General features: G+C 41.1%; 3 protein-coding genes across 5 annotated transcripts in view; 1 reads left to right on the top strand and 2 right to left on the bottom strand.

Annotated features, from left to right (window-relative positions):
• The window catches only part of plbd2 (phospholipase B domain containing 2), a 38,513-nt gene extending 37,721 nt beyond the window's left edge, over positions 1-792 (bottom strand). Inside the window, exon 1 of one of the 2 annotated variants that reach the window (XM_076985343.1) lies at positions 401-792. In XM_076985343.1, coding sequence (XP_076841458.1) covers positions 401-606 — 206 coding nt within the window. In that variant the 5' untranslated portion in view covers positions 607-792. The remainder of the gene's footprint in view (positions 1-400) is intronic. The other variant, XM_076985344.1, reaches the window with a different exon arrangement.
• A 4,178-nt stretch (positions 793-4,970) lies between these two features.
• Positions 4,971-17,924, bottom strand: LOC143485863 (uncharacterized). 2 transcript variants are annotated; one of them, XM_076985498.1, is made up of 6 exons: positions 17,733-17,924; positions 17,301-17,418; positions 17,011-17,186; positions 10,516-10,584; positions 9,630-9,789; positions 4,971-5,525 (listed from the first exon to the last, which is right to left on the bottom strand). In XM_076985498.1, the coding sequence occupies exons 1-5, from the start codon at positions 17,917-17,919 to the stop codon at positions 9,758-9,760; spliced, it is 582 nt and encodes a 193-aa protein (XP_076841613.1). In that variant the 5' UTR covers positions 17,920-17,924; the 3' UTR covers positions 4,971-5,525; positions 9,630-9,757. The 2 variants fall into 2 exon arrangements, with proteins under 2 accessions (XP_076841613.1, XP_076841614.1); XM_076985499.1 differs by lacking the exons at positions 4,971-5,525; positions 9,630-9,789; positions 10,516-10,584 and adding an exon at positions 16,448-16,730.
• A 5,749-nt stretch (positions 17,925-23,673) lies between these two features.
• On the top strand, positions 23,674-26,894 carry LOC143485822 (uncharacterized). Its single transcript, XM_076985423.1, has 6 exons — positions 23,674-23,993; positions 24,069-25,391; positions 25,474-25,613; positions 25,706-25,910; positions 26,178-26,282; positions 26,393-26,894. Exons 1-6 carry the CDS (start codon positions 23,888-23,890, stop codon positions 26,602-26,604), a joined length of 2,091 nt encoding a protein of 696 aa, XP_076841538.1. The 5' UTR covers positions 23,674-23,887; the 3' UTR covers positions 26,605-26,894.
• The last annotated feature ends 545 nt before the right edge of the window (positions 26,895-27,439 follow it).

Below are 27,439 nucleotides of genomic sequence, written 5' to 3'. Positions count from 1 at the left end.
CACACATTTTACTGTCTTCACACACCATGCATCCGATTTCTTACGCTGAAAAAAATCTAGTTAATTTATCTCTGATCTACATTTATGATTCAATGAGTTACTAGTTCACTCTGGCGCTAACCGCTGGTGATAAATCGCTTTAGGAGCAGCATAGAGAAAACATATAATAATTAATGTGTTCATTTAGTGTTATGACAAGCAAGAGTCGAATGGAAGGAAATACTGTATTCATATCTGACCATATGTGCTCTGAAGGCAATTAATATGGGAGCTGCGAGTCTAATAAGTAAAACTGTTAGTTTGTGGATTGTTAAAAATGGTTCCACTCGTCCTCCATTTTGTAAACCAAAATATGATCAAGCTGAAAGATTCACATGTAGCATTATAGAACTTAACCTACCCAGTATTACGGATGTCATCTGTGAAATTTGCGAAAGCGACGAAGTCTGACTGAAAGCCCCCTTTTACATACACATTTCCGGTTTTCTTGTCAAATATTGCAGACTGCAACTGAGACGCAGTGGATGAGAACAATATATTTAGAACGCAAATTAGAATACACATCAAACCTGGAAAGGTGGTAGGACGCTCCAGTAACCAAGCCATGTTTACTTATGGTCGTCGTGTGACCATGCTACAGAGTAAAATGAATAGCTCCATGAAACGAGCAACAGCTGATGAAAGGTCATATGACTTTTCCGTCAAAATAAAAGACCGGGGGGGTATTCCAAGAAGCGGGTTAAGCTAGTGATGGGACGAACGACGGTGGTGCGTCAGAACTGTGCCGAGCGCACAAGAGTGAAACATAAATCACGTGACCGATACAGGAAGTGTGGCGAACGCAGTGTTGCCAGGTTCACGGTTTTCACGCCAAATTGGGCTTGTTTGAAACTCCTTCCGCGGGTAAAAATTGTGGGGTCGCGGGGTGCGGTTTTTTGGGCTACTTTTGAGTTGGGCCACCGCAGGAGTTACAAGTCAACACTAAGAATCGATGCCGATATAATACTTAATTTGTCTCCATTTTAACACTGCCCCCCCCCCCCCCTGCTCAACAACTTACACTCTTGTGTACTCTCTCCAGAGATCTCTGTATTTTTACTTGCTTTTAATAAAAGGTTAAAGACGAGACTGGTAATGTATTCTCTTGCATCAACGAACATGCTGCGCTAAGGTGAAAGAGGATCAGAGCGCAACAATACATAAGTTCCACATTTTAGCTGAATTTTATTAGACAAATTTGCTATATTTTACAGTTAGTTTAACATTTACACAAGGTTTTAAGCAAATTTTGGACTCTTCTGAAGAACATCTGAACTCAGCAAACAAATTGAGTTGAGCTAATGAAGTTATAAAATTATGAGATTATATTTTAAGTAAACAAAAGTTGATTCAATATTTCACAAGTTGTGTTTTCAGGATGCTTTTCCAACTTATTTTCATTTTGTTTACCTGCAATGATATTATAACTACTGCAGGGGTCACTATTGAGTGACCAACACAGTGTCAATACAGCAGTGGTGCGCCCCCTAGGGAGGAGGGTCTGTGCGCAGATCTCATTGCTGAGACCTACCTCTCCTGTGGTACCTACATGAGGCACCAGAGAGGAGGTGGTACTGTTTCCATTATCGCCATCTAGTGGTGTGGGGAGGTATTGAGATTGAAAGTCAGTGTTATTTATGCACGAGTATTCCGGTGCTTGTGTTGTTGTTGTTTTAAACCAGCTATCAACATCTCATCGAACAGAGCTGCATTTTAATTGACGGTACGTTACAAACTGTACGAAATTTGTAGACTTAAATTCGAATCGTTATCAGCTAACGTTATCTTGGTAAATTCAAATTTAGGTATAATCCAAAGCAACGACGCTAGACGCTGTTTAGCAAGTTTCAGCTAGGGAGCTATTATATATTATATAATATATATATAATATATATTATATATTATTATATATATATTTTATATATATATATATAACATTTATATTTGTACAGTAAACACTTTAGGATAGGTCTGGCGTAAGGTAAAGTATAAGGTAACCAGCTGGCTGTCTTTGATATAGCTTGGGTAAGTAGTATATTTTTACTCCAGCAAATTATACTTTTGCCAGTTTAGCATTAAAGTTAGCTGTTTTAAGACATAGCTATCCAGCGTACTGTACAAACATAAGTTCTCTCTCTCTCTCTCTTTCTCTCTCTCCCTGTGTATATATATATATATATATATATATATATATATTTATTTATGCATGTGTGTCTGTGTGTATATGTATGTTTATTTATCAATGTATCTACATGCATATCAATATAATTATCTACATAACAATTATTAATGCATTTATTAGTGGGGGGCTTTTATTCTTTTTACAGAGATGCACTCCTCAGTCTGGCTTTACCCTGATAGCAAATTCACTTTGGTCCTAATCTGGCCCAGACCAATCACAACATCTGTAACGAATCTGGCAAACTGATTTGGCCCGGCTTATTTTTGCACAACGGGCCCAAACCGGCACAGATACGTTTTGCACCTCTGGTCTGAATTTGGGCCAGAACTGGCACAGCTCTAGTGAATTTAATTTGCATTTGGCCCAAATTTGGCTCAGATCTGTGATTAATTTTCATGTCTGGCCCAAATATGGAACAGACTCAATTATAGTTATTAGAACAACACTGGCCCAGCTCCACCCCGTAACACATACATGACCACAGATTTGGTTCAAGGTCTATATACTTGCTTGTAAACATTTTCTAATAAAGGCTACATTTTAAGATGTATTGGTTTTGTTACCTTCCTACAACCACTGAAAATACACTTAGCATACACATTCTGACTTAGACAAATGAATATAAAAAGACAAGATTTCATTTAAATGTTATTAAACTTTATTCATCCACCCCCCAATATGTTATGAAAATGAATTATTAAGCATCATGAAAATCAATTATTAATTAATTCAATTAAATTACATCATCTGAACTCCAATTTTTACCCTTTACCCCTATAAAACTAACATTTTACAGATACATTTACTTTTAATAACAACAATGTATATGTATGTATCAGCTTGTAACGTTTCCATTGCCAACCTGGCTGAAGTAGGACACAAACTCGTTGAGACAAGGGTGGCATTTGCAATAGACTGTGCATTTTTTTCAGAACTCAAGGACATATGCCCAATTGACAAGCTCTTAATGCGGCGACAAGACCGACGAGGCATTCTGAACAGACCACGTAACACTAAAATACAATCATACAACAGTACGAGTGTAAAACAATGACAGACCCTTAACATGGTGACAAGATTAACAAGATAACCAATCAAACGTCAATGAGACATTTAAAGAAACCACATAATATTATGGGCGGTAACAAACTCTTTATGCAGTGACCACATCAATGAGACATTTAAAGAAACCACATAATATTATGGGCGGTAACAAACTCTTTATGCAGTGACCACATCAATGAGACATTTAAAGAAACCACATAATATTATGGGCGGTAACAAACTCTTTATGCAGTGACCACATCAATGAGACATTTAAAGAAACCACATAATATTATGGGCGGTAACAAACTCTTTATGCAGTGACCACATCAATGAGACATTTAAAGAAACCACATAATATTATGGGCGGTAACAAACTCTTTATGCAGTGACCACATCAATGAGACATTTAAAGAAACCACATAATATTATGGGCGGTAACAAACTCTTTATGCAGTGACCACATCAATGAGACATTTAAAGAAACCACATATTATTATGGGCGGTAACAAACTCTTTATGCAGTGACCACATCAATGAGACATTTAAAGAAACCACATAATATTATGGGCGGTAACAAACTCTTTATGCAGTGACCACATCAATGAGACATTTAAAGAAACCACATAATATTATGGGCGGTAACAAACTCTTTATGCAGTGACCACATCAATGAGACATTTAAAGAAACCACATAATATTATGGGCGGTAACAAACTCTTTATGCAGTGACCACATCAATGAGACATTTAAAGAAACCACATAATATTATGGGCGGTAACAAACTCTTTATGCAGTGACCACATCAATGAGACATTTAAAGAAACCACATAATATTATGGGCGGTAACAAACTCTTTATGCAGTGACCACATCAATGAGACATTTAAAGAAACCACATAATATTATGGGCGGTAACAAACTCTTTATGCAGTGACCACATCAATGAGACATTTAAAGAAACCACATATTATTGTGGGCGGTAACAAACTCTTTATGCAGTGACCACATCAATGAGACATTTAAAGAAACCACATAATATTATGGGCGGTAACAAACTCTTTATGCAGTGACCACATCAATGAGACATTTAAAGAAACCACATAATATTATGGGCGGTAACAAACTCTTTATGCAGTGACCACATCAATGAGACATTTAAAGAAACCACATAATATTATGGGCGGTAACAAACTCTTTATGCAGTGACCACATCAATGAGACATTTAAAGAAACCACATAATATTATGGGCGGTAACAAACTCTTTATGCAGTGACCACATCAATGAGACATTTAAAGAAACCACATAATATTATGGGCGGTAACAAACTCTTTATGCAGTGACCACATCAATGAGACATTTAAAGAAACCACATAATATTATGGGCGGTAACAAACTCTTTATGCAGTGACCACATCAATGAGACATTTAAAGAAACCACATATTATTGTGGGCGGTAACAAACTCTTTATGCAGTGACCACATCAATGAGACATTTAAAGAAACCACATAATATTATGGGCGGTAACAAACTCTTTATGCAGTGACCACATCAATGAGACATTTAAAGAAACCACATAATATTATGGGCGGTAACAAACTCTTTATGCAGTGACCACATCAATGAGACATTTAAAGAAACCACATATTATTGTGGGCGGTAACAAACTCTTTATGCAGTGACCACATCAATGAGACATTTAAAGAAACCACATATTATTGTGGGCGGTAACAAACTCTTTATGCAGTGACCACATCAATGAGACATTTAAAGAAACCACATATTATTATGGGCGGTAACAAACTCTTTATGCAGTGACCACATCAATGAGACATTTAAAGAAACCACATATTATGGGCGGTAACAAACTCTTTACGTGGTGACAGGATCAACGAGACATTTGGATAACCCACGTAAAAGCAAAGGACTCAATAGACACTGGTAATTCACGAGTAGGAGAGAGCGAGCAGGGAGATAACATGAGGACTTGGAAAAGACAAATGAAACTTCAAGTAACTAACAATACAGAATATTAAACACGTAATTCAGAATAGACCAATACACCCGGGCATGAGATCATACTATGGAAATACGTTACACACCTTAGATTATTTAATTTGTCTGGACTTGACTGGCAGCAACTGCGCGTGCCTTGCGACCACCACCTCGGTCTGACGCTAAGCCAAACCATCGAATAGCCAGCTTCTCAATGTCGTTGTTTGTCGCATTCTGAGTTAGCTGGTTCTTCCGTACAGCCCCTGTTTAATTTAAAAGAAAACGTTTATTTCATAACTATCTAAGGCAGGGTGTCTACAGGTTTGACCAAGGGAAAATTAAGACATTTTAAGACTTTTTAATACCATTTTCCAAATAAAATTAAGACCAACTCGCAAGATCATACACGTTAAAATAAAGCATAAAAACCAACTGATTATTTACATTAATTAATCTAGCTGCTTGAAAACTTCAAATGTTAATGCACAAGACGGACAATACAAGACACAAACATTACATTTTTTTTCACTGTACAGTATACACAATGAAACTTTATACAAAACAAAATTCAAACACTGACAACAGCATCATACCATACACACACACACACACACACACACACACACACTAGGCCATTTTCCTGTTTTTCTGATCCACACTCCAGCTCATGCTCAACCCCTTTCAGTTCTGCTACTTTTTCTCAGAAACTCTTTCTAAGGATGTTTGATTTTGTGATCACTTTGGCCATCAGGGTTCCTGCTTTCCCTTCGGCTTGTTCAGCAAGTAAATTATTATTATAACTGGTTTATACTTAACCTTGAAAGTGACGTACAAATAATTTAATTCCATCTTGTTAAGGTGTATGAACCCTGCAAACATGACTTGGTTAATTGCGCTGAAGCGCGGCGCGCGCAAAGTTTTTACAAATTTCGAGAGGTGTACGACAGCGCGCGAGCCGCTCGTCAGCCGCTGCGTCGAAAATGACGTAATCGCGGTGGTTTCGCCCATGCGCGAGCGGCTTGCAATTAACCAAGTCATGTTTGCAGGGTTCATACACCGTAACAAGATGGAATTAAATCATTTGTACGTCACTTTCATGGTCCATTTCTATATATCCCAGCACATTACACTTAAATAAGTAAAATATTTATACATATACTCGAAATAATTCGCTTTTTTATCACATTATTTAATGGTTGTTTATTTTCAAAACGCCCAATCTTAACGTATTCACGTTCTCTCATGTTTCGTCCTGGAATTACAAGAGGCTCGTATTTGTTAACGTAAAGAGAACTGTTCAGTCAGACAGATATTTGTTGTGAAATGAAGCAGTTACAATTTCAAGCATTTTCAAGTACTTTAGCCTAAATTTCAGCACTTGTCAAACTTGGAACACAAAGTAACATTAAATTGGTCAGGTAAATGTTCCTTCCCCTGTTTTGAGGAGTGTTTCTTTATACTAACACATATATCGTTTCGGACAACACTGCAACGGTCGCGGAGCGAAAGTATAAACCAGACTTGAAGGCGGCATCAGGGAACATGGTTTTAAACAATGAGTCAATTCCTTCGTTGGATCTGTATGACTGGTGACTCTTAACTGTTTTTAGCGCCCATATTACCTAAGCCTTCAAAGTATCGGTAGAGCCGCATAGCCTACAGCGTGAATGCGACGTTGAGCAGAACTCGACTGAATGGTTCTCTTGTTGGGCAAAACGTAGATATTGCAGGCTGCTGCTGACGAGCCTCGCTGGTATCTGTGACAGCTCTGAGCCACCAAGAATATGTCGGGTCTTCCAACCATTTCTGGCCAAGTTTGCATTTCCCCATCTCTCCGAACAGACGTTAACGTACATACAGCCCGCATGAAATTATGATCCCGCCAGTCCAACAACTACCGGTGCTCGTTAAGCCCGAAATACTTGCGAGCAATATTTAAGTTCAACACACCGCTAACAGAATTATTCATCCCTAAATTTAGCTCCGCAAATTTAAGACATTGTGGTTGAAAATTTAAGACAAAATAAGACTTTTCAAGGCCTTATTTGACAAAAATGAAATTTAATACCATTTAAGACTTTTTAAGGACCCGCGGCCACCCTGATCTAAGGTATAAATTTGATGCCCTAGATTGCTTTGCTAACACTTTGTTAATGTCTCCTTCTTAACACTAGAGCTCCTGAGAATTCAGGATTCTGAGGACATCACCCCTCCTTCTTCTCCTTCTTGCCAGCAATTAGCAAAGCCAAACATCACCCTTTATTATGTAAATTCACAGAGCAAGACTGAGGCAGCAGCCTCACTCAGAAAGTCTCTGCACCCAGAAAGTCAAATAAGCAGATCACAAACAAGCAGAAACAGAAATGCTTCTTTCAAATGCTTCTAACACAAATATAGATAGATAGATAGATAGATAGATAGATAGATAGATAGATAGATAGATAGATAGAGGTAGTATAAGAAATGCACAAAGAGCAAGATTCAAGCCTGCTGTTTAGATCACAAACAAGCAGAAACACAAATGCTTCTATCAAATGCTTCTAACACAAATATAGATAGATATATAGATAGATAGATAGATAGGTAGATAGATAGATGGATAGATAGATAGATAGAGGTAGTATAAGAAATGCACAAAGAGCAAGATTCAAGCCTGCTGTTTAAATCACAAACAAGCAGAAACACAAATGCTTCTATCAAATGCTTCTAACACAAATATAGATAGATAGATAGATAGATAGATAGATAGATAGATAGATAGAGGTAGTATAAGAAATGTACAAAGAGCAAGATTCAAGCCTGTTGTTTAGATCACAAACAAGCAGAGACACAAATGCTTCTATCAAATGCTTCTAACACAAATATAGATAGATAGATAGATAGATAGATAGATAGATAGATAGATAAATAGAGAGCACATGAATTTGTTTTCCTGTCTTTTCCTCTCCTTTTCCAGCCTGCTGTTTAGATCACAACATTTATCAGTGATGCAGTGATGCAACGCGACCATGCTAATTTTCGCTAGCAATGATATGGGATTTCCTATATAACATTAGCATCAAGCTAATTGCGCCATATAATTTCTTAGCTTTACAAACGCGAATTCAAACGAGGAAACAGAAAGTGTTTGATTACAACAAATATTATATAGTATAGTATATGAAATATACAAAGAGCAAGATTCAAACAATTTTATTTATTTTTATTGTTTGACGGGACTCGTCTCTACGTGCGATTGAATTGTAACTTTTGAAACACGAGTCTACAAATTTTTTGCCGTTTGTTGTAGTATCGGTAACATACAGCCTGCTTGTAACTTCAACTTTTTTGTGAAGTATCACGTTTGGTGTTTTGGTCATATGAGCTTGGGGTGAGCCAGCTTGTGCTTTGGCAGGTGTATGAGCTTGGGGTGAGCCGCATTACCAAGACAATAGGCGTTAATCCCTTCACAGCAGGGGAGTGGGCTACATGGACCCTACCAAGCCCTGTGAAATTTTTCGCTTCTCTAGGAGCTCTAGTGTTAATGGATATATTAATTAACATTTAAAGAGATAAAATCATTTGAATACACAACTCACCACTTGTAAACATTAAAACACCTCAAATATAGGAATTTCAATGATGGTAAATCTAGTTCAGTATTTTACTGGCCTTAACTACAGATGCTATTAACAAACTGGTATGAATGACTATGGTAGAATTAGTGAATTTTTGTTAGCACCCCAGAGAGTCACTGACACCAACCTGGGACACCCTATACACACTCAAACTATAGCAAAATATAATATTAATATTATTAAATATTAATTTTGTGATCTTTTTTATTATTTAATCTCATTCTTTTATAGCTGTATACACACATGCTTGCCACTGACTATTTAATATTTAACTTACTACCAAATACGTGGTTAATGTGGTGAGTTATGTATTCGAAACATTTTACCTGTTTAAATTAAATAATTAACACATCACATAAAGACCTTCATTGTATGCATGATCAAAAAAGATTACAGTTGATTAACATGCAAGTCATTTGTCAACAAAGAGTTTATAAATTATCATTTATATTAACATACAATATAAATGCTTTGTAAACACGTTTATGTATGTATGTAACACTCTTACAAATGTTTTTAGTTACAAGGCCATTGTCAATTGCTCATTAACGGTTGTTCAACTATTAAGAAGCAGACCTTAAAATAAAGTGTTACCGAAGTTTTTGATGCAAATTAAAAATGTTATTTTTCAATAAGTCACATCATGATTTTAAACTGTTGCGTTTTATAAATTGATATCTATTTACTTTGTTATTCATTTTAAAAATAGAATGTGCACAGAGGAAAATAAAATCTTGCATTATTACTTACGTATTACTATTGCCTTGGTTGCCATTGATGCAAAAGACATCTTCCCATTCACTCCTTTCCAGTTGATCATTTTTGCCACATTTTCTGCAAACAAAAAGGCTAAAATATTCCATGTTACACGTTTCAGGTCACTGCCTCCAATGGCTGCCAGATGTGCAACCTAAAGAAGGATATTAGAAGCAGTGTTAATTTTGACAGGTGATTTTAATTGTCTTAAGTCTTAAACTATTATAAATTTTAGTCTAATCATATTTATGTCATTATTAGTTTGTCAAGGAAAACTAGAAACATTTTAGTCTATTTTTAGTCAATGCATTCCTTAAATATTTAATTATATATATATTTTTTTATTAGTGATTATTTGGATGATTATTCTAAATATTTATCTCTAACTTTTATTAAAGCAAGTCTTGTTTACTTGATGCATCTAAAATATGCCAATATTAAAAAGCATTAAAGCAGGTGCCATAAGATTAAATTAGTACATTAGAATACACTGCTACTCCAGTACAGATTTATACAAACATTTCTGGCTTTCAATAGTTTAGACTTTAATTAATGATAAAAGTATATTTGTGTGTTTACTTTGCGTAATCTTCTGTATTTTGTAATATATCCAGTAAAATGAACCCTCTAGCTATTAATAAATAAAAAAATAAACCCAAAAAATTTCATATTAACAGGTAAACATGAAAATTTTGCTGTAAGGGCTTTCTGTAAAAAAAGGGGAAAAGACTAAAGTTATTTGGTTACATTTTTTAGTAACTGTCAATTACTTTTAGCTTATTTTACTGTTCTTGAAAACAAACATACCAGATTTTGTTTAGCTCGTGTGTTGCAGTCATCCTTCAGCCACATCTCTAATTATTAACAGATTTTTACTTACCAGTGCATGGAATCGCATCACTGGTTCTTCCTACACGGCATGATGGTTTGAACATGTATCGAACTGGACCTGATAAATGAAACAAAATATGTATTAGTGTCATGTAGGGCTACGCCCCCCTCTCTTAGCTGTCATTCCGGTGTCCCTGTTCCTCGTGTCTGTGTTGTTCCTTGCCCGTTACTCCCGTCCTGCTTGTTTGTTGCCCTGGTTTCCATCTTGTCTGCCACACCCGTGGTGTCAGTGTGATCAGCTGTGTCTTGTTAGTTCCATGTACTTATAGTCCCTGTGTTTCCCTAGCCTGTTGTCGGTGATTGTGTTGCTGTATATATTCACTCGAGTTATTCTGACTCCGTGTTCCCTGCCTTGTGAGTACTTCTTGTTTCGCCCTGTTTTCTGTTCCTGGTTGTTTCGTTTTGTTCTACGTTCTACCCATGTTTGATTTCAAGTATTTCGTTCCGTCAGGCCTCTCCGTGTTTCATGTTCGGACTCCCTAACTGATCTGACCAATGCCTTCTTATTCGACCCCGAGTTTGGAATTCCCTTTATTAAATCTCGCTCTCCTCAGCGTTTGTGTCTGCCTCCTCACTCCACAGCATATGCTGCATTACAATTAGGTTTATTAGGTTGATTATTGGATATTTTTCCAAAAAGAATTCTCAGGCCATTTAAGTTGTATTTGTATAAAAAATTATATAATTTAAATGAGACATTTATGACCTGATCAATACTATATGAACTGTGACAAAGTTTACCAGTGATGGAAATAGGCTCCTCTGTCACGTTGAGGACCCCGGCCCCTCCCTTTTGGGCGTGTGTAAACGTTGTCCACGTGCTCTGTCTGCGTTTTCGGAACTCCGTGGTGATAGCTTTGTTGTGTGAATAATGTGTCTCACCTGTGAATCGTCTCGTAATCACATGGGGCTAATGTGGTCTGTCTATTTAATGTGCGCTCGCGCAGTGTCCTGTGCTCGTCGTTGTCTAAAGTCTACACGTCTCAGTGTGTGTGTATACGTGTTCCGTGTGCGCTATTGCGCAATTTCTATTTAAAATAAAAGTGACGTCAAGTCTAAAGGAGGATTCAGTGTCTCATCCTTCGCCACGACCCCATCGTCACATAACGACGAGCCGTGTGAGACACCATGCCGGGCTATGCCACCCGACCGAAGAGGGGCAATCGAGCCAGCAAGCGGCGCCATCGCGCCTCTTCTCCTGGCCAGCGCTGCCAAGCCACCGCCAACCCCGAGCTCATGGAGCAGGACCCGCTATGCGCCTATATGCTGCGCATGGCTCGGGAATCCTCCGTCCCCGAGATAGCGGACAACTTCCTCGAGCAGGCACGGCGGATATGGCGAGAGCGACACCCCTCTCCTTCCTGCGAACCCTCGCCTCTGAGGATGGGTGCGTTCGTGCTTTGCTCGACGGAGAGCACTCCAGAGAGCGAGTTTGGGGAGGAGGATTCGCCAAGCGAGGGGGAGGAGGAAGAGGACTATCCTCCATCTCTAGGCGAAGCCTCCACCGTCGACTACGGTGGGGAGGGGGAGGAAGCCTACCCTCCGTCGCTAGACGATGTCTCCACCGTCGACTACGGTGAAGAGGAGGAGGAGGAGTCAGAGGACTACCTCCCTCCGCCCATAGTTCCCTCTCCCCCCATCGAGGAGGGCGAGGAGGAGGGCGAGGAGCAAGAGTGTGACGAGGAGGAGTACCCCTCCCCGTCGGAGTGCTCCGCATGCCCCGAGGAAGACGGTGGGGAGGAGGAGGAGAATGGGGAGTACCCTCCGTCCGAGGGCTCCTACACGGAGGAGGAGGAGAGCCCTTCCCCCTCGGAACTGTCCGCCGGGACGGCGAAGAGGAGGAGGAGTCCAGAGGCGGGTTCATCCCCCGAGCTCTCCCCAGCCAGCGACATGGACTGTTCCCGGGGTGGCAGCTCGGGACAGCCCATGAGCTGGAGCCGTGGCAGTGACGAGGAGATGGAAGCGGAGGAGGCCACTCCCACTGCCAGGTCCGGAGGGAGATCCACGGGCGAGGAGGGTTTCCCGTACGGCCCACCGAGGGTTGGGACCAACCGCGCTGCACCTGCCGCGTCGGCCAACCGCGCTGCACCTGCCACGTTGGCCAACCGCGCTGCGCCCGGTGGAGGGTTTGCAGCAAGGGCAGGAGGAGCACCGCCCACCGCAGCGCCTGCAGCACCAGTGGCTCCCGATCTCACTCCCCTCATCGCTATCCTTCTGGCGCGCAGCCTGGCGCCTGTTTCATGTGTGTGTGTGTCTGTGTTCGTCAGTCTTCCCGTCTGTATTCCTAACCCATTTTTCCCATTCGTTCCTCTATGTGTCAATGTGCCTGTGTGCGTGTTTGTGAATGTCCCGTGTAACGTGTCTAACGTCTTTTCCCCTGTGTTCCCAGGGAGGGTGTTCTAGGTGGTCCGTGGCGGACGCTTCCCCGAGGGCAGTCACCTCCCAGACGCAGGACTGAGCGCGTCGGATCCGCCCATCGTCGTGGGTTCGGGGCACTCGGTCCTGTTGGCACCCCGGGACGGGTAGTGCCCTTGGAGGGGGCGTCTGTCACGTTGAGGACCCCGGCCCCTCCCTTTTGGGCGTGTGTAAACGTTGTCCACGTGCTCTGTCTGCATTTTCGGAACTCCGTGGTGATAGCTTTGTTGTGTGAATAATGTGTCTCACCTGTGAATCGTCTCGTAATCACATGGGGCTAATGTGGTCTGTCTATTTAATGTGCGCTCGCGCAGTGTCCTGTGCTCGTCGTTGTCTAAAGTCTACACGTCTCAGTGTGTGTGTATACGTGTTCCGTGTGCGCTATTGCGCAATTTCTATTTAAAATAAAAGTGACGTCAAGTCTAAAGGAGGATTCAGTGTCTCATCCTTCGCCACGACCCCATCGTCACATCCTCCAAATCATGTCCTGCAGGTGTGGAGGTGGGATTACTAAAAGTCTTTGGAGTAGCTGTCCATTTGTGGTGATAAGGGGCAGAGAAAAAGGAGATTCTGGTTAGAGCGAAGAGATCATAAAACTGTCCACGGGGGGATATTTGAAATGTTAAATCATTAAAAATTTAAATTTTGAAGACGGGAGCTTGATAAGTAAATTAGATTATTCTTTATAAAATTACAATATCAGGAAGTATTTTTGTTCATAATTAAAAAATTGTAACGTCGGGGGTGTGCCATGATCAGGGGGCGGACGCACAGGCGCAAGAGAGCGGGACTCACAGCCACTAGCGGAAGCCATACTGGCTAACCGTGTGGTATTCGCACGAAGCGCTTTGCTCTTACGTGGCATGTTAATAAAGCACCGACAAACAGACTACAGATACTCACGAAAGGACACTTGTATTACACAAAGCACATGAGGATGAATACATACAAAGAACCAAAACATACGATGAGACAATACGGAAACGAAAACCATAAGAATACTACACAACACTCTATACCAGGAAACACAGAACACGTAAGCTACTAGAACTGAACACAATCACACAGGGCGACACATAGCTAGACTGCAACGTAAGGAAATGTAACACAACCACAACTAACCGTGCACAACACCAGGCAAACCAAACATCCAAAGGGAAACGTGAACATAACAAAAGCGAACCTCACACATAGACACAAGAACTAAGTACACACAGCTACTATCACACAGAGGAAGATAACCAAACAGTAGCACAACCAAAACTTAACTTAGACATCAATATACAAACAGTAGAACTCACAAGAACCAGATGGAAACATAAACCACACGCACCACAAGACTCTGATTTCCACACAAACACAGAAGCATACGAAAACCCTAATCCCTACAACATACAAACAATAGCATCAGCAAGAACCTGATAGAAAACACGAACCACAGAAGCATATAACTCTGACTCCGACAAACATAACATTGACCCACAAAGAAAACCCAAAACACAAAGACTTTATACAAACCTTAATGAACACTCAACAAGCAACAGCTGAACCAGATGACAAATGTAGAGGCGGAACTAAACAGAGAAGACCAGAGGAGGAGGAGCCAGGCCAGACAGACAGGAAGGGGGCGGAGCTAAGTGTGACAGAACCCCCCCTCTAAAGCGCCACTCCGGGGTGCTTAAAAACCATACAAGAAAACAAAACAAGTCACGTAGAAACAGGGGCAAAACCAGGACGGACAACACGGAAACCAGGACACCAGCTAGAAAACATGGAGGCAGGCCCAGATGCAGAAGTTGGCGAACACCTAAGACCAGAACAAAACGTAGAAGACACGGAAGAGGCAGGGGACACAGGGGCAGTGAAAGGAAGCGAGACACTGGACACTGTCGGCACATCGCCGAAGAATGAACCAGATCCTGCTGGATGCATGTCGGGAGGCGAGGCTGTGGAAACAGAAACAAAACCGGGCGTGTGCATGGGAGCGGATGAGGAACCAGCCAAACAGTCAGAGGGGGTAGAGGTACGTACAGTAGCAGACCTGGGGAGAGACACCGGATCGGAGGAACAGGAGAACACAGAGGTGAGTACACGAAAAACCACAGATACATGAACGGGAACGAGTTGAACGAACTGACAAGGAACCGGAACCACACAGGGTACAAAAACACACGAACCTGAAACAGACACGGGTACTGAGACGACAGAGGAACAATAGGTGGTCACAGGAACTGGTACGAATACATAACCAGGGACAGGAGTCCAGAACAAAAGTCTCATGTGGGCCATGTGTCCCAGGAGTTCCCACATTGTGGGGGTTATGTCAACCCCTGTGCCACAGTCATAGTCCCCTTGGGTGGCTCTCTCCAGCAGTCCCTGTGGCTGGGTAGGGGGAATGGGCTGCGCAGGTCCTGGCCCAGGCTTAGTAGTCCAAGGATCGGGCAAAGACCCCTTGCAGGACACCGGGATGGGCGGCAACGACCACCTCCCTGCAGCGGGAACAGGTGGCGACAACGGCGGCGACCATCTCTGGGCAGCAGGAACAGGCGGCGGCGGCGACCCCCTCCGGGCAGCAGGAACAGGCGGAGGTGGCGGCGGCGACCCCCTCCGGGCAGCAGGAACGGGCGGAGGCGACGGCGGTGACCCCCTCCGGGCAGCAGGAACAGGCGCCGGCAACGGCGGCGACCCCCTCCGGGCAGCAGGAACAGGCGGAGGCGGCGGCGGCGACCCCCTCCGGGCAGCAGGAACAGGAACCGGCGTGGACGACCCCTCCTGGGTCGCGGGTGCAGGAACCGGCGTGGACGACCCCTCCTGGGTCGCGGGTGCAGGAACCGGCGTGGACGACCCCTCCTGGGTCGCGGGTGCAGGAACCGGCGTGGACGACCCCTCCTGGGTCGCGGGTGCAGCAGCCGGCGTGGACGACCTCTCCTGGGTCGCCGGGACAGCAGCCGGCGTGGACGACCTCTCCTGGGTCGCCGGGACAGCAGCCGGCTTGGACGACCTCTCCTGGGTCGCCGGGACAGCAGCCGGCGTGGACGACCCCTCCTGGGTCGCCGGGACAGCAGCCGGCGTGGACGACCTCTCCTGGGTCGCCGGGACAGCAGCCGGCGTAGTCCGTTGGCGGGCAGCGGGTACAGGCGGAGGCAGCTCTGGCTCCCTACGGGGCAAGGGAACAGGTGCACACCTTTCCCGGGCCTGCGGTATACTCGCCAACCTCTCCTGGGCCTCGCACTCACAGGCAGGACCCTCCGGGGTCTCGGTGACGCTCACAGGCCGCTGCTGGGCCTCGGTGACGCTCACAGGCCGCTGCTGGGCCTCGGTGACGCTCACAGGCCGCTGCTGGGCCTCGGTGACGCTCACAGGCCGCTCCCGGGCCTCGGGTACGCACTCTGACCGCTCCCGGGCCTCGGGTACGCACTCTGACCGCTCCTGGGCGGCTGGCGTAGGCGCAGGCTGGGCGGCTGGCGTAGGCGCAGGCTGGGCGGCTGGCGTAGGCGCAGGCTGGGCGGCTGGCGTAGGCGCAGGCTGGGCGGCTGGCGTAGGCGCTCTGAGGTACTGTTCAGCCCTACGGGCTGCTACCTCCTCAGGGTCGGACCAGTCATGTGTCCAATGCTCAGAGTTGTGCTTGCCAAAGCGAGCCCTGAGCATGTCAAAAAATCCCTCCAGAGTCCCCATCTCCTGTGGTCTCTGGGTCATAAGATCGGCCCATTGGAGGGCCTTCCCCTCCAGATACTGTAGTAGGTATCTAACCTTAAGAAACTCGGCCAGACAGACAGGAAGGGGGCGGAGCTAAGTGTGACAAAAATAAACATAATTTATATTTAATACATGTAACAACATTTCAATTTGTTTGTAGGACATTAAGGCTTAAATTATGAACAATGATTTTTGTACTATATATATATTTTTCTTATCAATTATTTTTTTGTGAAAACAATAAGAGGTGGACAAAAAGCTATTTATGAGGTCCATTGTAAATAATCAATAATTCACTTAATCTGTGGTTTTAAACATGGCTGATCTGTGTATACAGTTATGTAAACAAACATAAAACTAAACCAAACCTCACCAATGACAGACATAGGATCAGCTCTTGGTGTGGCGGTAGAACGTCTCATGTTGTACTCTGGAGGGACAGGAGTGGTGCAGTCACTTGGAGGCCTTGCAACAGGTGGTGGTAAAGGGCGAGGTCTTTTATTCAGACAGGGCTCATCTTCATCAGATTCAGAGTCAAAGTAGCGGTAACTGTTTAAAAAAATTATGTAAAAACTGATTCAAAGACCCTTAAAAGAAATACTCAATATATACTTTGTTCATAGAAACTTCATTAATGAACAAATATATTTTAAAAAATCATACTTTGCCTTTCGCAATCTTTTCTTCCCTGAAACACAGTCATCAGCAGCTTCAGACTGCAAGTCAGATGTTTGACAATACAATGCTTCACGCAGTTTCTTCCGTGCCTCCAAGTAATCAGCTTAAAAAAGAAATCATGTGAATATCAACAATGCATAGGGTATTTTATAAAACAGGATTTCTTGGTTAGTCTTAAAATTTTATTCAAATCAATAAATTAATCAATGTCCAATAGAGAATCAATTAATTTTTATTGGACAGTCCTTAACTGCTGCCTTAATTCATCTAGCTAACAGAAAAACCTAAAATCTTGCTTTGTGAAAAACACATTGTATACAGCCATTACGCATATAAGCCCCAGCTTTTACACACACCTGTAACTTTTTACATAAACAAATAACCAGTCAAAGGAGTAAGTAATTTAAAGATAAATACCTTTATGGCACAAGATCCTTGCCTCATATTGCTGCCAGTCATGTCCAGGGGGTTCTAAAAGTCTTACTGCTTTGTTTATTTTATCATCACTTGGGTAGTTTGGCCACCATGTCTTTCCATCAGCATACCATGTACTTGGAACAATGTTTACTGTGTCATCACACAGAAATTTCACTACTAGATACATCTAAACAGTTACAAAGAAAAAAATAAAATACTATATTAGTACAATACCCAGACCAGTTTGTTATGTAAACAATATTCTTTAGTTTTGGCAAAGAAGTGAAAACAAAAACAAAATAAGAAAAACCAAAAAGTTTAGTGCAAGGTCCTCCTTTTGCTGCATTATCAACCTCTACTTGTTGCGAGTGTGAAGGAGTGGAAGGACAACAAACTGGTCACGATATGGCAAAGCTACACACTTTTGTGAGATGTTACTGACCTCTGTAAAGTGAAACTCTTCACCAAGTTGTGACACAGAGAACACAGAAAGGAAATCTGAATAAAATGGATATCTGAAAAAAGGTGACCTGCACATAAATACCTTGTACACAACAAATACAGCATCCCTACATTCGAGAATATTATAAATGCAACAAATGCTGTCATGAATTATAAACACATTGTTTCCAGTACTGGTTTTTATGGTAAAACTGTCACCATACAGCTCACTGTATTGTCTTACTGCTGGCAGACCAGATGGTACTGGACCAATGCAGTGCTGCTTTTTTAAGCGGTTACAGTTTTGGGGAGCTTTGATATCAGGAGATTCCTCTGACAACCGTCTTATGATTTGAGCAAGTGGGAATCTTGGTTTTCTTACCAGCTTCTTGAGTTTGTGCAAATAACTTTCGAAAGGAAAGGCAGAGGTGGAGTCTAAAGGTCCTAAATGTTGCACATCGTGTGGTAAATGGACTAGGGAATGGACATTATAGACTAAAAACTCTTTCCCGTAAAGATCACCAAAATGCTTCACAAATGTCTCAAGTAGCGACTGAGCATAATCACAGTGGGTGGCTGAAAGCTGAGGACTAACCAAGATCGCAATTGCACTGAAAAGCAACATAAAGTTTCCATACATTGCAGTGTCTAAAACTCCTGCCAAAACCACAGGACCAGTATACAAAAGAAACTGGCGAAACTCAGTTGCTTTCCATCTGTCGACTTCACAAAGTGGTCTAGGTTTCCGTGCAAATTCCTCAGGAATATAAGGACGCATTGCCACAAGGTTTTGAGAAATTTTTTTGACAATATTAGCTGGCAGCCGAGTGTTTAGTGGGCCTTTGAGCCAAAGGTTCACCATGCGTCTGACAACACCCAAGCATACTAAATGCATATAGTCTAATGGAAACTGGGACACCAAACCAATAGCTAGTCCTTGAAAGGGGAGAGGACCTTCATGGTGGTGGTCTTCATCAAGTTTTAAAGAAAAGGATTCATCTGTCCTGAGTTGACATTTAGTTAAGGGAAACGTCATACGCCTGTTTAGAAACAAACCAGTTTGTGAACACTTATCACATCCACTGTAGCCATTATGGGATTTTACATTTTTGACAAATGACCTTGCAGGTGCATCACATATCACTGAATGGACTTTTAAAGACAACATCTTGCCTTCAAAGTCAAAGCCTCTCTCAAGTTGCTTCAATTCTGTTACCAAATCCTCCAAGAACTCTGAAGACGAAGTGGGTTTTTTACATCCAGAGAAAAGGCCTATGACTACCGGCTCTTTCATTGGAACATTCACAAGCAATCCTAAAATTGGCCAGAGTTGTGCACTGGAACTCTTAAACAAAGGTAGTCCATCAATATTGATCTGCAACATTAGGTAAGAACCTTCCACTAGCATGTCTTTCATTTTGACTAACACCCTTCTCATTGAATCCAGAATGCCAAAGTAGTAGTAAAGACCACCACATTTCTCTTGCACAGTGTATCCTGTTGTCTTGGTTTTCAGAAGAGTTCTTCCATCTTTAGGCAATTCAGGGTGGAATTTACACAATATTGACAGCAGTGCACTCAAGCAAATTATGGGTACTCCGTAAAGAAGAGCCCAACAAGCTAAAAGTTCAGCCAGGGTGACCTCAGATTTTTCATCATCAGTAGAGCTACCCGACAAACTCTCTTTGTCAAAACCATCAAAAGTGACAGGCAGGTATTCACCTTCTTCTGTGGCACCCTCAAAAAACAGACCATCATCATCCAGCTCATTTTCATCAAAAAAGAGACCTGGATCTTCACAATCCTCGTACACACATAGATCACCATCCTCAACATCCTTAAGAACATCTGTCTGCTGCAAGTGTTCAGAAACAACATCTGCCTCCTCCAACAGTAATGGTGCATTTGCTTCTGCTATATCTAATTCACTTTCTAATATGTCCTGTAGTCGCTGGTCTAAACCTGCACGAGCCCTGCGTCTGAGAGTGGCACTGGTAACTATGGTGTGGTGTTTGCTCATCTTACCTCAGTATATACAGATGGACTGGCTCTCGTCTGAAGGAAAAAAAAAAAAGTGAACAAAATGACAAATCATAACACAAATATATATACAACTTTTAAGTCCATTTTTTTTGTTTACACTGTTCAATATCTTAAAACATACTTTGACATTAAAGCACAGAATACATAAAATTACAAATACATTAAAAAGCATGATTCTATCTGAAAAATAATTAGATTTTACATGAGCTTGTAAAATATAAAATATTTTCATAGAATACTCAGATGGGGTAATTACTTAAGATGACAGTTGGTGCCGTTTTGTAAGATGTGAACTGTATAGTTCAGAAAACATTTTAGGGTGCATAAAACAAGCCAAAATTTAATTTGAATATTTGTTCTAAAAAAAAACCCACTCCACAGGTTTAAACTTTTAATTTTGACAAAACTATGGTACTCATGATTCAAATTCTGGCTAAAATCTCCGAAACTCATTCCATTAACTTAATTGATCTTCCTTGTGTACTTTCTTACTATCAAAGAATGAGTTTTTGAAGTTTCTTGTTGTGCCACAGAAAAATCATTTACATGTCAAATGAATGAAGTTGCCAAGAGTCTCCTGAAAATAACATATTGCATAAGTCGGACCCTCCAGAAAGTCGCGATGTTGCGATTTGCAACTTCAACGCAACTTCAAGCAAACACCGCGAATTCAGGGCGGTGTTGCAACTTCAGCCAATCCCGCAAATTTGACCAATCACTGATGTCGTCTTGATGTGACGTCGACAAACTCCCGCCTTACTTCCGTATATACGTTCAAGAGGAGCAGACTGAAAGCAGCATGAGCGACGAAAATAACGGCAAAAAGATCGGGAAAAGCAGTATCCCTGTACAATACATGAAAGCGGGGATAAACTGTCCAGATCAGACCCGCGAATTGATTATCTATGGCCCCCTGGATGATATTTAATTACTATTAGAACCGGCCCGCAGGTCACAGCCGCCCGATGGTGTTTTGCACGCACAAACACTACATTCCCCACAATGCAACGGTAGCCCGCGAAGTCACTGCAGTGCACACAAGCGGCGAGGGTCAGAGATAAAGTTTATAAGTTTAAACTTTAAACTGAGATAAAGTTTAAAGTCAGAGATAAAGTTTATTTATCTCTGATCCATATCTATGAGTTACTAGTTCGCTCTGGCGCCAACCACTGGCGATCGATCTCGATATAATACTTAATTTGTGTCCATTTTACAGGCCGCCCGGTAACAACTTACGTTCGCTAACCCCGCCCCCCCCCCCCCCCCCCCCCCCCGTCAACAATTAATGTTCGCCACCCCCTCCAGGTTCAAATCGCACTCCAAGCGATCTTGAAAAGTTGGCAACCCTGAATAAATAGGTAAATAGATAATTAAAATGGACTACTAAATAGAGGAAACCATACAACATTTACTCCCTATTGTAACGTACTCACAAAAAAGCAAAAACACACCGCAACTTCAATCGCCATTTTTTTGAAAAACACCCGCAACATCAAACATTTTGGCCCGCAACAATCACAAAAAAGGCCCGCGAAATCCTGGTGGGACTGATAAGTGACTCCTACAGTTACCTTGGAAAGACAACTGAAATTACTATTCACAAAAATGGAGAAATAAATACACCAAAACAGCCTATGATTTAAGGGAGTTCATCAATCATGCAGATTTTCTCAGGTTGATATTAAATTAGGCAGATGTAAAGCCATTCTAGACTAGTTTGTTGTATTGTATCTATATTTATGTAAATGAAAATTCCATAAAGTTATTTTAAAACCAATAGACTCTTGGCTAATCAAATGAGTCATAATTTAAGATGAGAAAAAATGACACATATTTGATCACATTTATAAATGTTTACCAAGCTCCTAGTTTTTATTTATTTAAAATGTGTAGTGTTCAGTAAAGGGAAAGAAACAACCCACACACTAATAGGATGCGTTCAGAACCATCTAATTCTACACCAGTCAACTTCAATTAGCTATTTTAAATAAAGTGCTGTTTTCTTGTTTGTTAAAGCAGGCTTTAGAGATTTTTATAACTCGTGAATTACCATTTACATTGCCATTCCTGTTTGCAGTTTGTCAGCCTAAAACCTAAAATATACTGACATGTGTTCTTTGTCTTTATTTATTTATTTTTAAATACATGATTAAACTACGAAATTAAACATATAGTGGTTTGCAGTCACTTTTCTAAAACTTGGATATGACGGCGGAGAGAGAGCAAGTAGATAGGCTCTCCATAAATCGGCTCTGTATTAACACCATTTGCACAGCTGTGTACTTATAGCAGACAAGATTTCGATAAATTAAAACTTTCCATCCTACCTCCTACGTAATGTATTCCCGGTGCGAAGCAGCATAGTAACCCTGCGTTCACACGGCAAGCGACGAGAGCGACACAGCGGCCAGAAGTCATTCATTTTCAATGGCGTGATGTTGGATACGCCGAAAAAGAGACTTGCTGCCGGTTGGTTTGGCGGCACAGAGCGATTTTATCGCTTGCGGTGTGCACGCAGGGTTACGGGCATCTAAACGAAGCACTATTTAAGTTGGAACGGAGCACGGCACGCTTTTTTTCTGTGATTATATACACCTCACTTTTCCCTCAGATATGAACTACACTTTATTTCACCTGGGGTCGAATGAACTGAATCAAACGAACACTCAAATCAATTAATTGAATCAAGCGGAAGATTGATGAATTACTTAAGTTGGATAAATAATTTAATTAATCAATAAAACACACAGTACTCAGCTAAATAAGTGTTTGTGTGCCTGTGCTTTTCCCTTGCCTGCTGTTATTTGCTACTGCTAAGCTAGCTAGCTAACACTGACGCCAACTTTTAGCTCGGACATTTAACCTAGATAGCTATCTAACTATGAATTTCCCAATGTAAAAAGGTGCACTTAGCTACACAAATTATGTGTTGTTTCTTTAAAAAATCACAATCCTTATTAATAATCATAATTTAAAAATACAGCTTACCTGGACAGAAGTTGCTCCTTCAAACTTCCCCTCAGATTGTCCTTCCAGTAAAATTGGCGCCTAAACTTGTGCAGCTAAAATATTAATGCACTGTGACCGGAACTATTTGATCAATTTATATGTTTGTAATAAAAATAACTCAATTGCACATAATTACTGTAACATCTATTGATAAGTATTTTTTTTAGCAAAAAAGGCCCACAGAAAAAGGCTTTATAACTTAATTTATTGATTATTTATTAATTTATCTCTATATTTTTGGGCGAAGGGAAACATTTACTGTGTGATTTGGCTGTGAGTCATCACTGATTTTTTTTCTCCACATATCATGTAGCGGTGTTAGGACCACTTCTGGCCCCCAAAAAAAAACCAGACCATCATTCTATTTTCTTAATCAAAGATGTAAAATAATTTGTTTGATTTTGTACTGAATCTTAAATGGCATTGTTAGGGCCACTTCTGGCCCAAATATGCAGACCAGATCCGATTTGCCGTTGTGCAGACAGATCCGTAACAGACTCGGCTATTATAAGACAATACTGTATTGCATCCGGGCCAAATTCGAAAAACGGAGGTGACTGTAATGCGGGTTTGCCGGAGAAAAACCAGATCTGGATCAGAGTCGTCTGCTATCAGGGTATGGTTCAGCTCCATCTTTAAACAGATGCACAACATGCTGCAAAATGTTTCACTGCCCATTGTGCCCTGTGAAGTTGTTTAAGCCATCCAACCTAGCGAGGGTTAAGAAGCACATTGAAATTCACTGGAAAAATGCCATACAGTTTAAAGGTATTGTACAATTCTGCTGTTATTATTAGCAGTACACATTATTAGATGTTATTTCTTTTTTTTTTCTTTTCACAGAATATCGAATTCACAGATGTCATCAAAATTGCAGACCAGAAGGACACTATCACTGCCCTTTTTGCTCAAAAACCATTTTGAGGAGGGATAATATGGGAAGCCATTTACAGGCTTGTGAAGATGGATCATATGGGACACACACGCCTACACCTGCAAAAGTACCTTCTTGCACATCTGCTACGTCTTCATCACATTCCTTAAAAGAGGCACAAGCTTATTCTACCTTGCCCATTGCACCTTCTCTAACAGTTGATCCTTCTGAGCTTTTATCATCTGCTCCTGCACCTTCCCCTTCCCCTACGTCTTCTAGTCTTCTACCACATACTTCACTAGCTTCTCACAAAGAGGCTCAAACCTCATCACCCAGAAGAGTAAAGTGTCCTCACTGCACCACAGTTGTACGTAAGAAGAATTTATCTGTTCACATTTTCAGAAAACATTCAGAAGCAAAACCTGATGTAAGCAGTGGCTCCCATTTGGAGAGTGTTTGTGTGGATGCCACAAATGGTGTGTGTGCTGTTCAGAGAGGCCGGCATGGTTTTTCTGTACCTGTTCATGTCCAGAAAAAGACTTTGGGGGAAAACCAATTTACCGGCTGTGAATTAGGAGAGTGTTACCAATACCACCTTCTAGCACGATGGAGTGGATGTGCTTTCAGCTACTGCGAACATATTCGTTTGCTTGACTATTGTTCTTGCACGGCAAGTGAAGAGGAACTTGAAGAGAGAGTTCTTGATGAAATGGTAAATCATAAGATATTTGGTGTACCAAAGAAGAATATGTGCTTAAAAAAACAGAAAGCAGCCATGTCAGCTCATGTACCTCTGTGTGTAGAAGTAACACTCAGTGGCTCCTCCCAAACAAAATGTCTGTCCATTTACGAGCCAGTGAAGAAGCACTTCAGTCGTCTTGGCAGAATTATGGTGACCTTCAATCCAAAGACCAACTCATGGCACTGTCCTTGTGCTAAGCCAAGAATGTCTTGTGTGCACAAAAGTATAGCAAAATGGCACTTGTTTCAAACTCAGAGACATTTATTTGAGACAGATTCAACTGCTGCAGTGACAGATCAGCCCACTACCAAGCCCGTCTACCCAGCAACAATGCACTTGGAACGTGTAGTGCAGTACATTTTTGCACAGAAAAAAATTCAATCTACACTTCCAGAAGAAGTGAAGGCTCCCAAAGCACAATTTAATTATCCAACAAAGCTGCTTCCAACAGAGACCACATGCACTTTCTGTTCAGGACGTCCTGCCTTGGAAAATCCGGTGATGATAACAAACAAAGCCCGGATTGTTGGTATAGGTGGCATTATTGATGGTAAGTTAAATAGCTCAGGTATTTTTTTAATTTTTATTCAATCACACTGTTACTTAATATTCTTTTTTTTTTTATTTTGTAGATGTGTCAACTTACTTCAGACAATGCACACTGTGTCAGATGGTGTATCGTTACCAAGAGTGGAAAGCAGGACTCCATAACTTTGATGATCATGTTGTGCTGACCTTGGAACTGTGCATTTTTCTAAGGCAGAACCTACAAGTAAAATAAGTTATTGCATGATATACTTCACATGTTGTTAAATATTAAATGCTGTCATAATTTTGTCAACAAAAATGCCATGTCACCTACAGAACCATACTGCAGTGTCCAGAACTATAAATTCACTGGAGGGACTTCGGGGTGTTACATTTCCATCCACAGATGTCATTCTTCATGCATATTGCCATTTTGAAGCTCTCACAAGTCATGATTACACATATTCATGTGTTAATTGTGGCTACTACCCAGCAGTTGTGATCATGGATCTACACAAAAAGGGAGTCTTCAGCATGGCGGGTAAGCTCTTCCTTTCTTAACATCTCAGGCCATATCTCATCCATTTGTAATGCTAAACCATATATGTACCTCATCCCTGAGTCCTACTGTTAACTCACCTCATCCCTGAGTCCTACTGTTAACTCACCTCATCCCTGAGTCCTACTGTTAACTCACCTCATCCCTGAGTCCTACTGTTAACTCACCTCATCCCTGAGTGAGTATGATTTGGCTTTGCTTAATCTCTGTACCAGGAAACCAAGCCTAAATGTGTCTTTTGTCTGATAGTGAGTGACCTAAAGGAACCTCCCAAAAACTTCAATGGAGACGTAAACATTGAAGAGTTTTGGAATTCTGTCAGTGTTGAAATGATTGCTCGCGGCTTTGTGCCTAGTAAGTTTATTATTTTTTATTTTGACATTTGGTTAAAAAACCTATTCAGAGTGCTTTTGGTAGTCAGTATTAATTTTGTTTATTTTTTTTCTTTTTCTTTTTTTCTTCAGGTCGTGCAAAAAATCCATTGGCTGTTAATCCGTCATACGAGTATTGGGCACCATGGATTGGCAGAAACACCAGGAAAGGAGACCATGTGCTTAATACTGAGTATGAAAAAGTATTGCCTACTCAACCAAGTCCAGAGGCTGAACTGATTATGGTGACTGAGGAACGTCTTGTGGATGAACTGAAAAAACAAAAGGTAAAACTAAAAGATTAATAGTGTACACACACACATACACATTCTCTTCACTGCAGTGACACTCACATGATGAAGCTGGAGGGGTTCAACAGATATGAAGCTGAAAGTGTTTTTTCCCAACATGTAACATTTGAATAATTCCAAGAACTGATTAAAACAGTTAAAACTGAATGCTTGCTTGTATTGCCTATTTTGTTTACATTATTTTCATTGTTTTGAGTATTTTTTTGAATTGTGTAGGTTTTTATGAATATTTAAATTTCATACTTGCTTTTATTACATTGTTTTCCCTCTGTTTAGATTTTTTTTACATAATTTATTATTTTATTAATTTTTATTTCTCTGTATTTTGTTTTATTACATTGTTTTCAATTTTTGATTTGGTGTTCCTTCTAGATTTTATAACCAACTACACAAGAATGCTTGCTTTTATTATTTGTAATTGTCCTCTGTTCCGATTATTTATTGTTTTAAAATAAAATTAAATTCTTGCTTGAATTATTTTTCCCTTTGTTTATTGTGCATACTTTATTGTGTTGTTATTACAGCATATAGCCTAGCATGTTATGAGAAAATATAAACCCACGTTGCTAGCAGTAAAACAACTAAGTTAGCCGGTTTTCATCGTGAATTAATGTTTTATATTACCCTAACCATATATATTCAAATTCATATATTATATATATTGTGTATGTGTGTGTGACTTGCGTTTGGGATATGCCATAACATACTACAGAATCGTAACTATCAGAAAACACAAAAAAAATACACAAAGAGTTTAATTAATGTACTGTATTTAATGTAATGAACTATTCTTGCTTGTTATAGTCGTGGTTTGGTACACTGAGCGGTC

The sequence above is a fragment of the Brachyhypopomus gauderio genome, unplaced genomic scaffold (assembly GCF_052324685.1).
Source record: "Brachyhypopomus gauderio isolate BG-103 unplaced genomic scaffold, BGAUD_0.2 sc40, whole genome shotgun sequence".
Lineage (NCBI taxonomy): Eukaryota > Metazoa > Chordata > Actinopteri > Gymnotiformes > Hypopomidae > Brachyhypopomus > Brachyhypopomus gauderio.
The sequence above is the reverse complement of the archived record's forward strand: the minus strand, read 5'-3'. Positions and strand labels throughout refer to the sequence as shown.

Excerpts from the sequence above, each read along its gene's own strand:
- LOC143485822 (XM_076985423.1), top strand. The coding sequence starts at position 23,888 with ATGTTTCACTGCCCATTGTGCCCTGTGAAGTTGTTTAAGCCATCCAAC. Across the intron at positions 25,392-25,473 it reads TATAGGTGGCATTATTGATG|ATGTGTCAACTTACTTCAGA; the intron begins GTAAGTTAAATA and ends TTTATTTTGTAG. Across the intron at positions 25,911-26,177 it reads GGGAGTCTTCAGCATGGCGG|TGAGTGACCTAAAGGAACCT; the intron begins GTAAGCTCTTCC and ends TTTGTCTGATAG.
- LOC143485863 (XM_076985498.1), bottom strand. The coding sequence starts at position 17,919 with ATGTATCTAGTAGTGAAATTTCTGTGTGATGACACAGTAAACATTGTT. Across the intron at positions 17,419-17,732 it reads AAGGATCTTGTGCCATAAAG|CTGATTACTTGGAGGCACGG; the intron begins GTATTTATCTTT and ends TTCTTTTTTAAG. Across the intron at positions 9,790-10,515 it reads TGATGCGATTCCATGCACTG|GTTGCACATCTGGCAGCCAT; the intron begins GTAAGTAAAAAT and ends ATCCTTCTTTAG.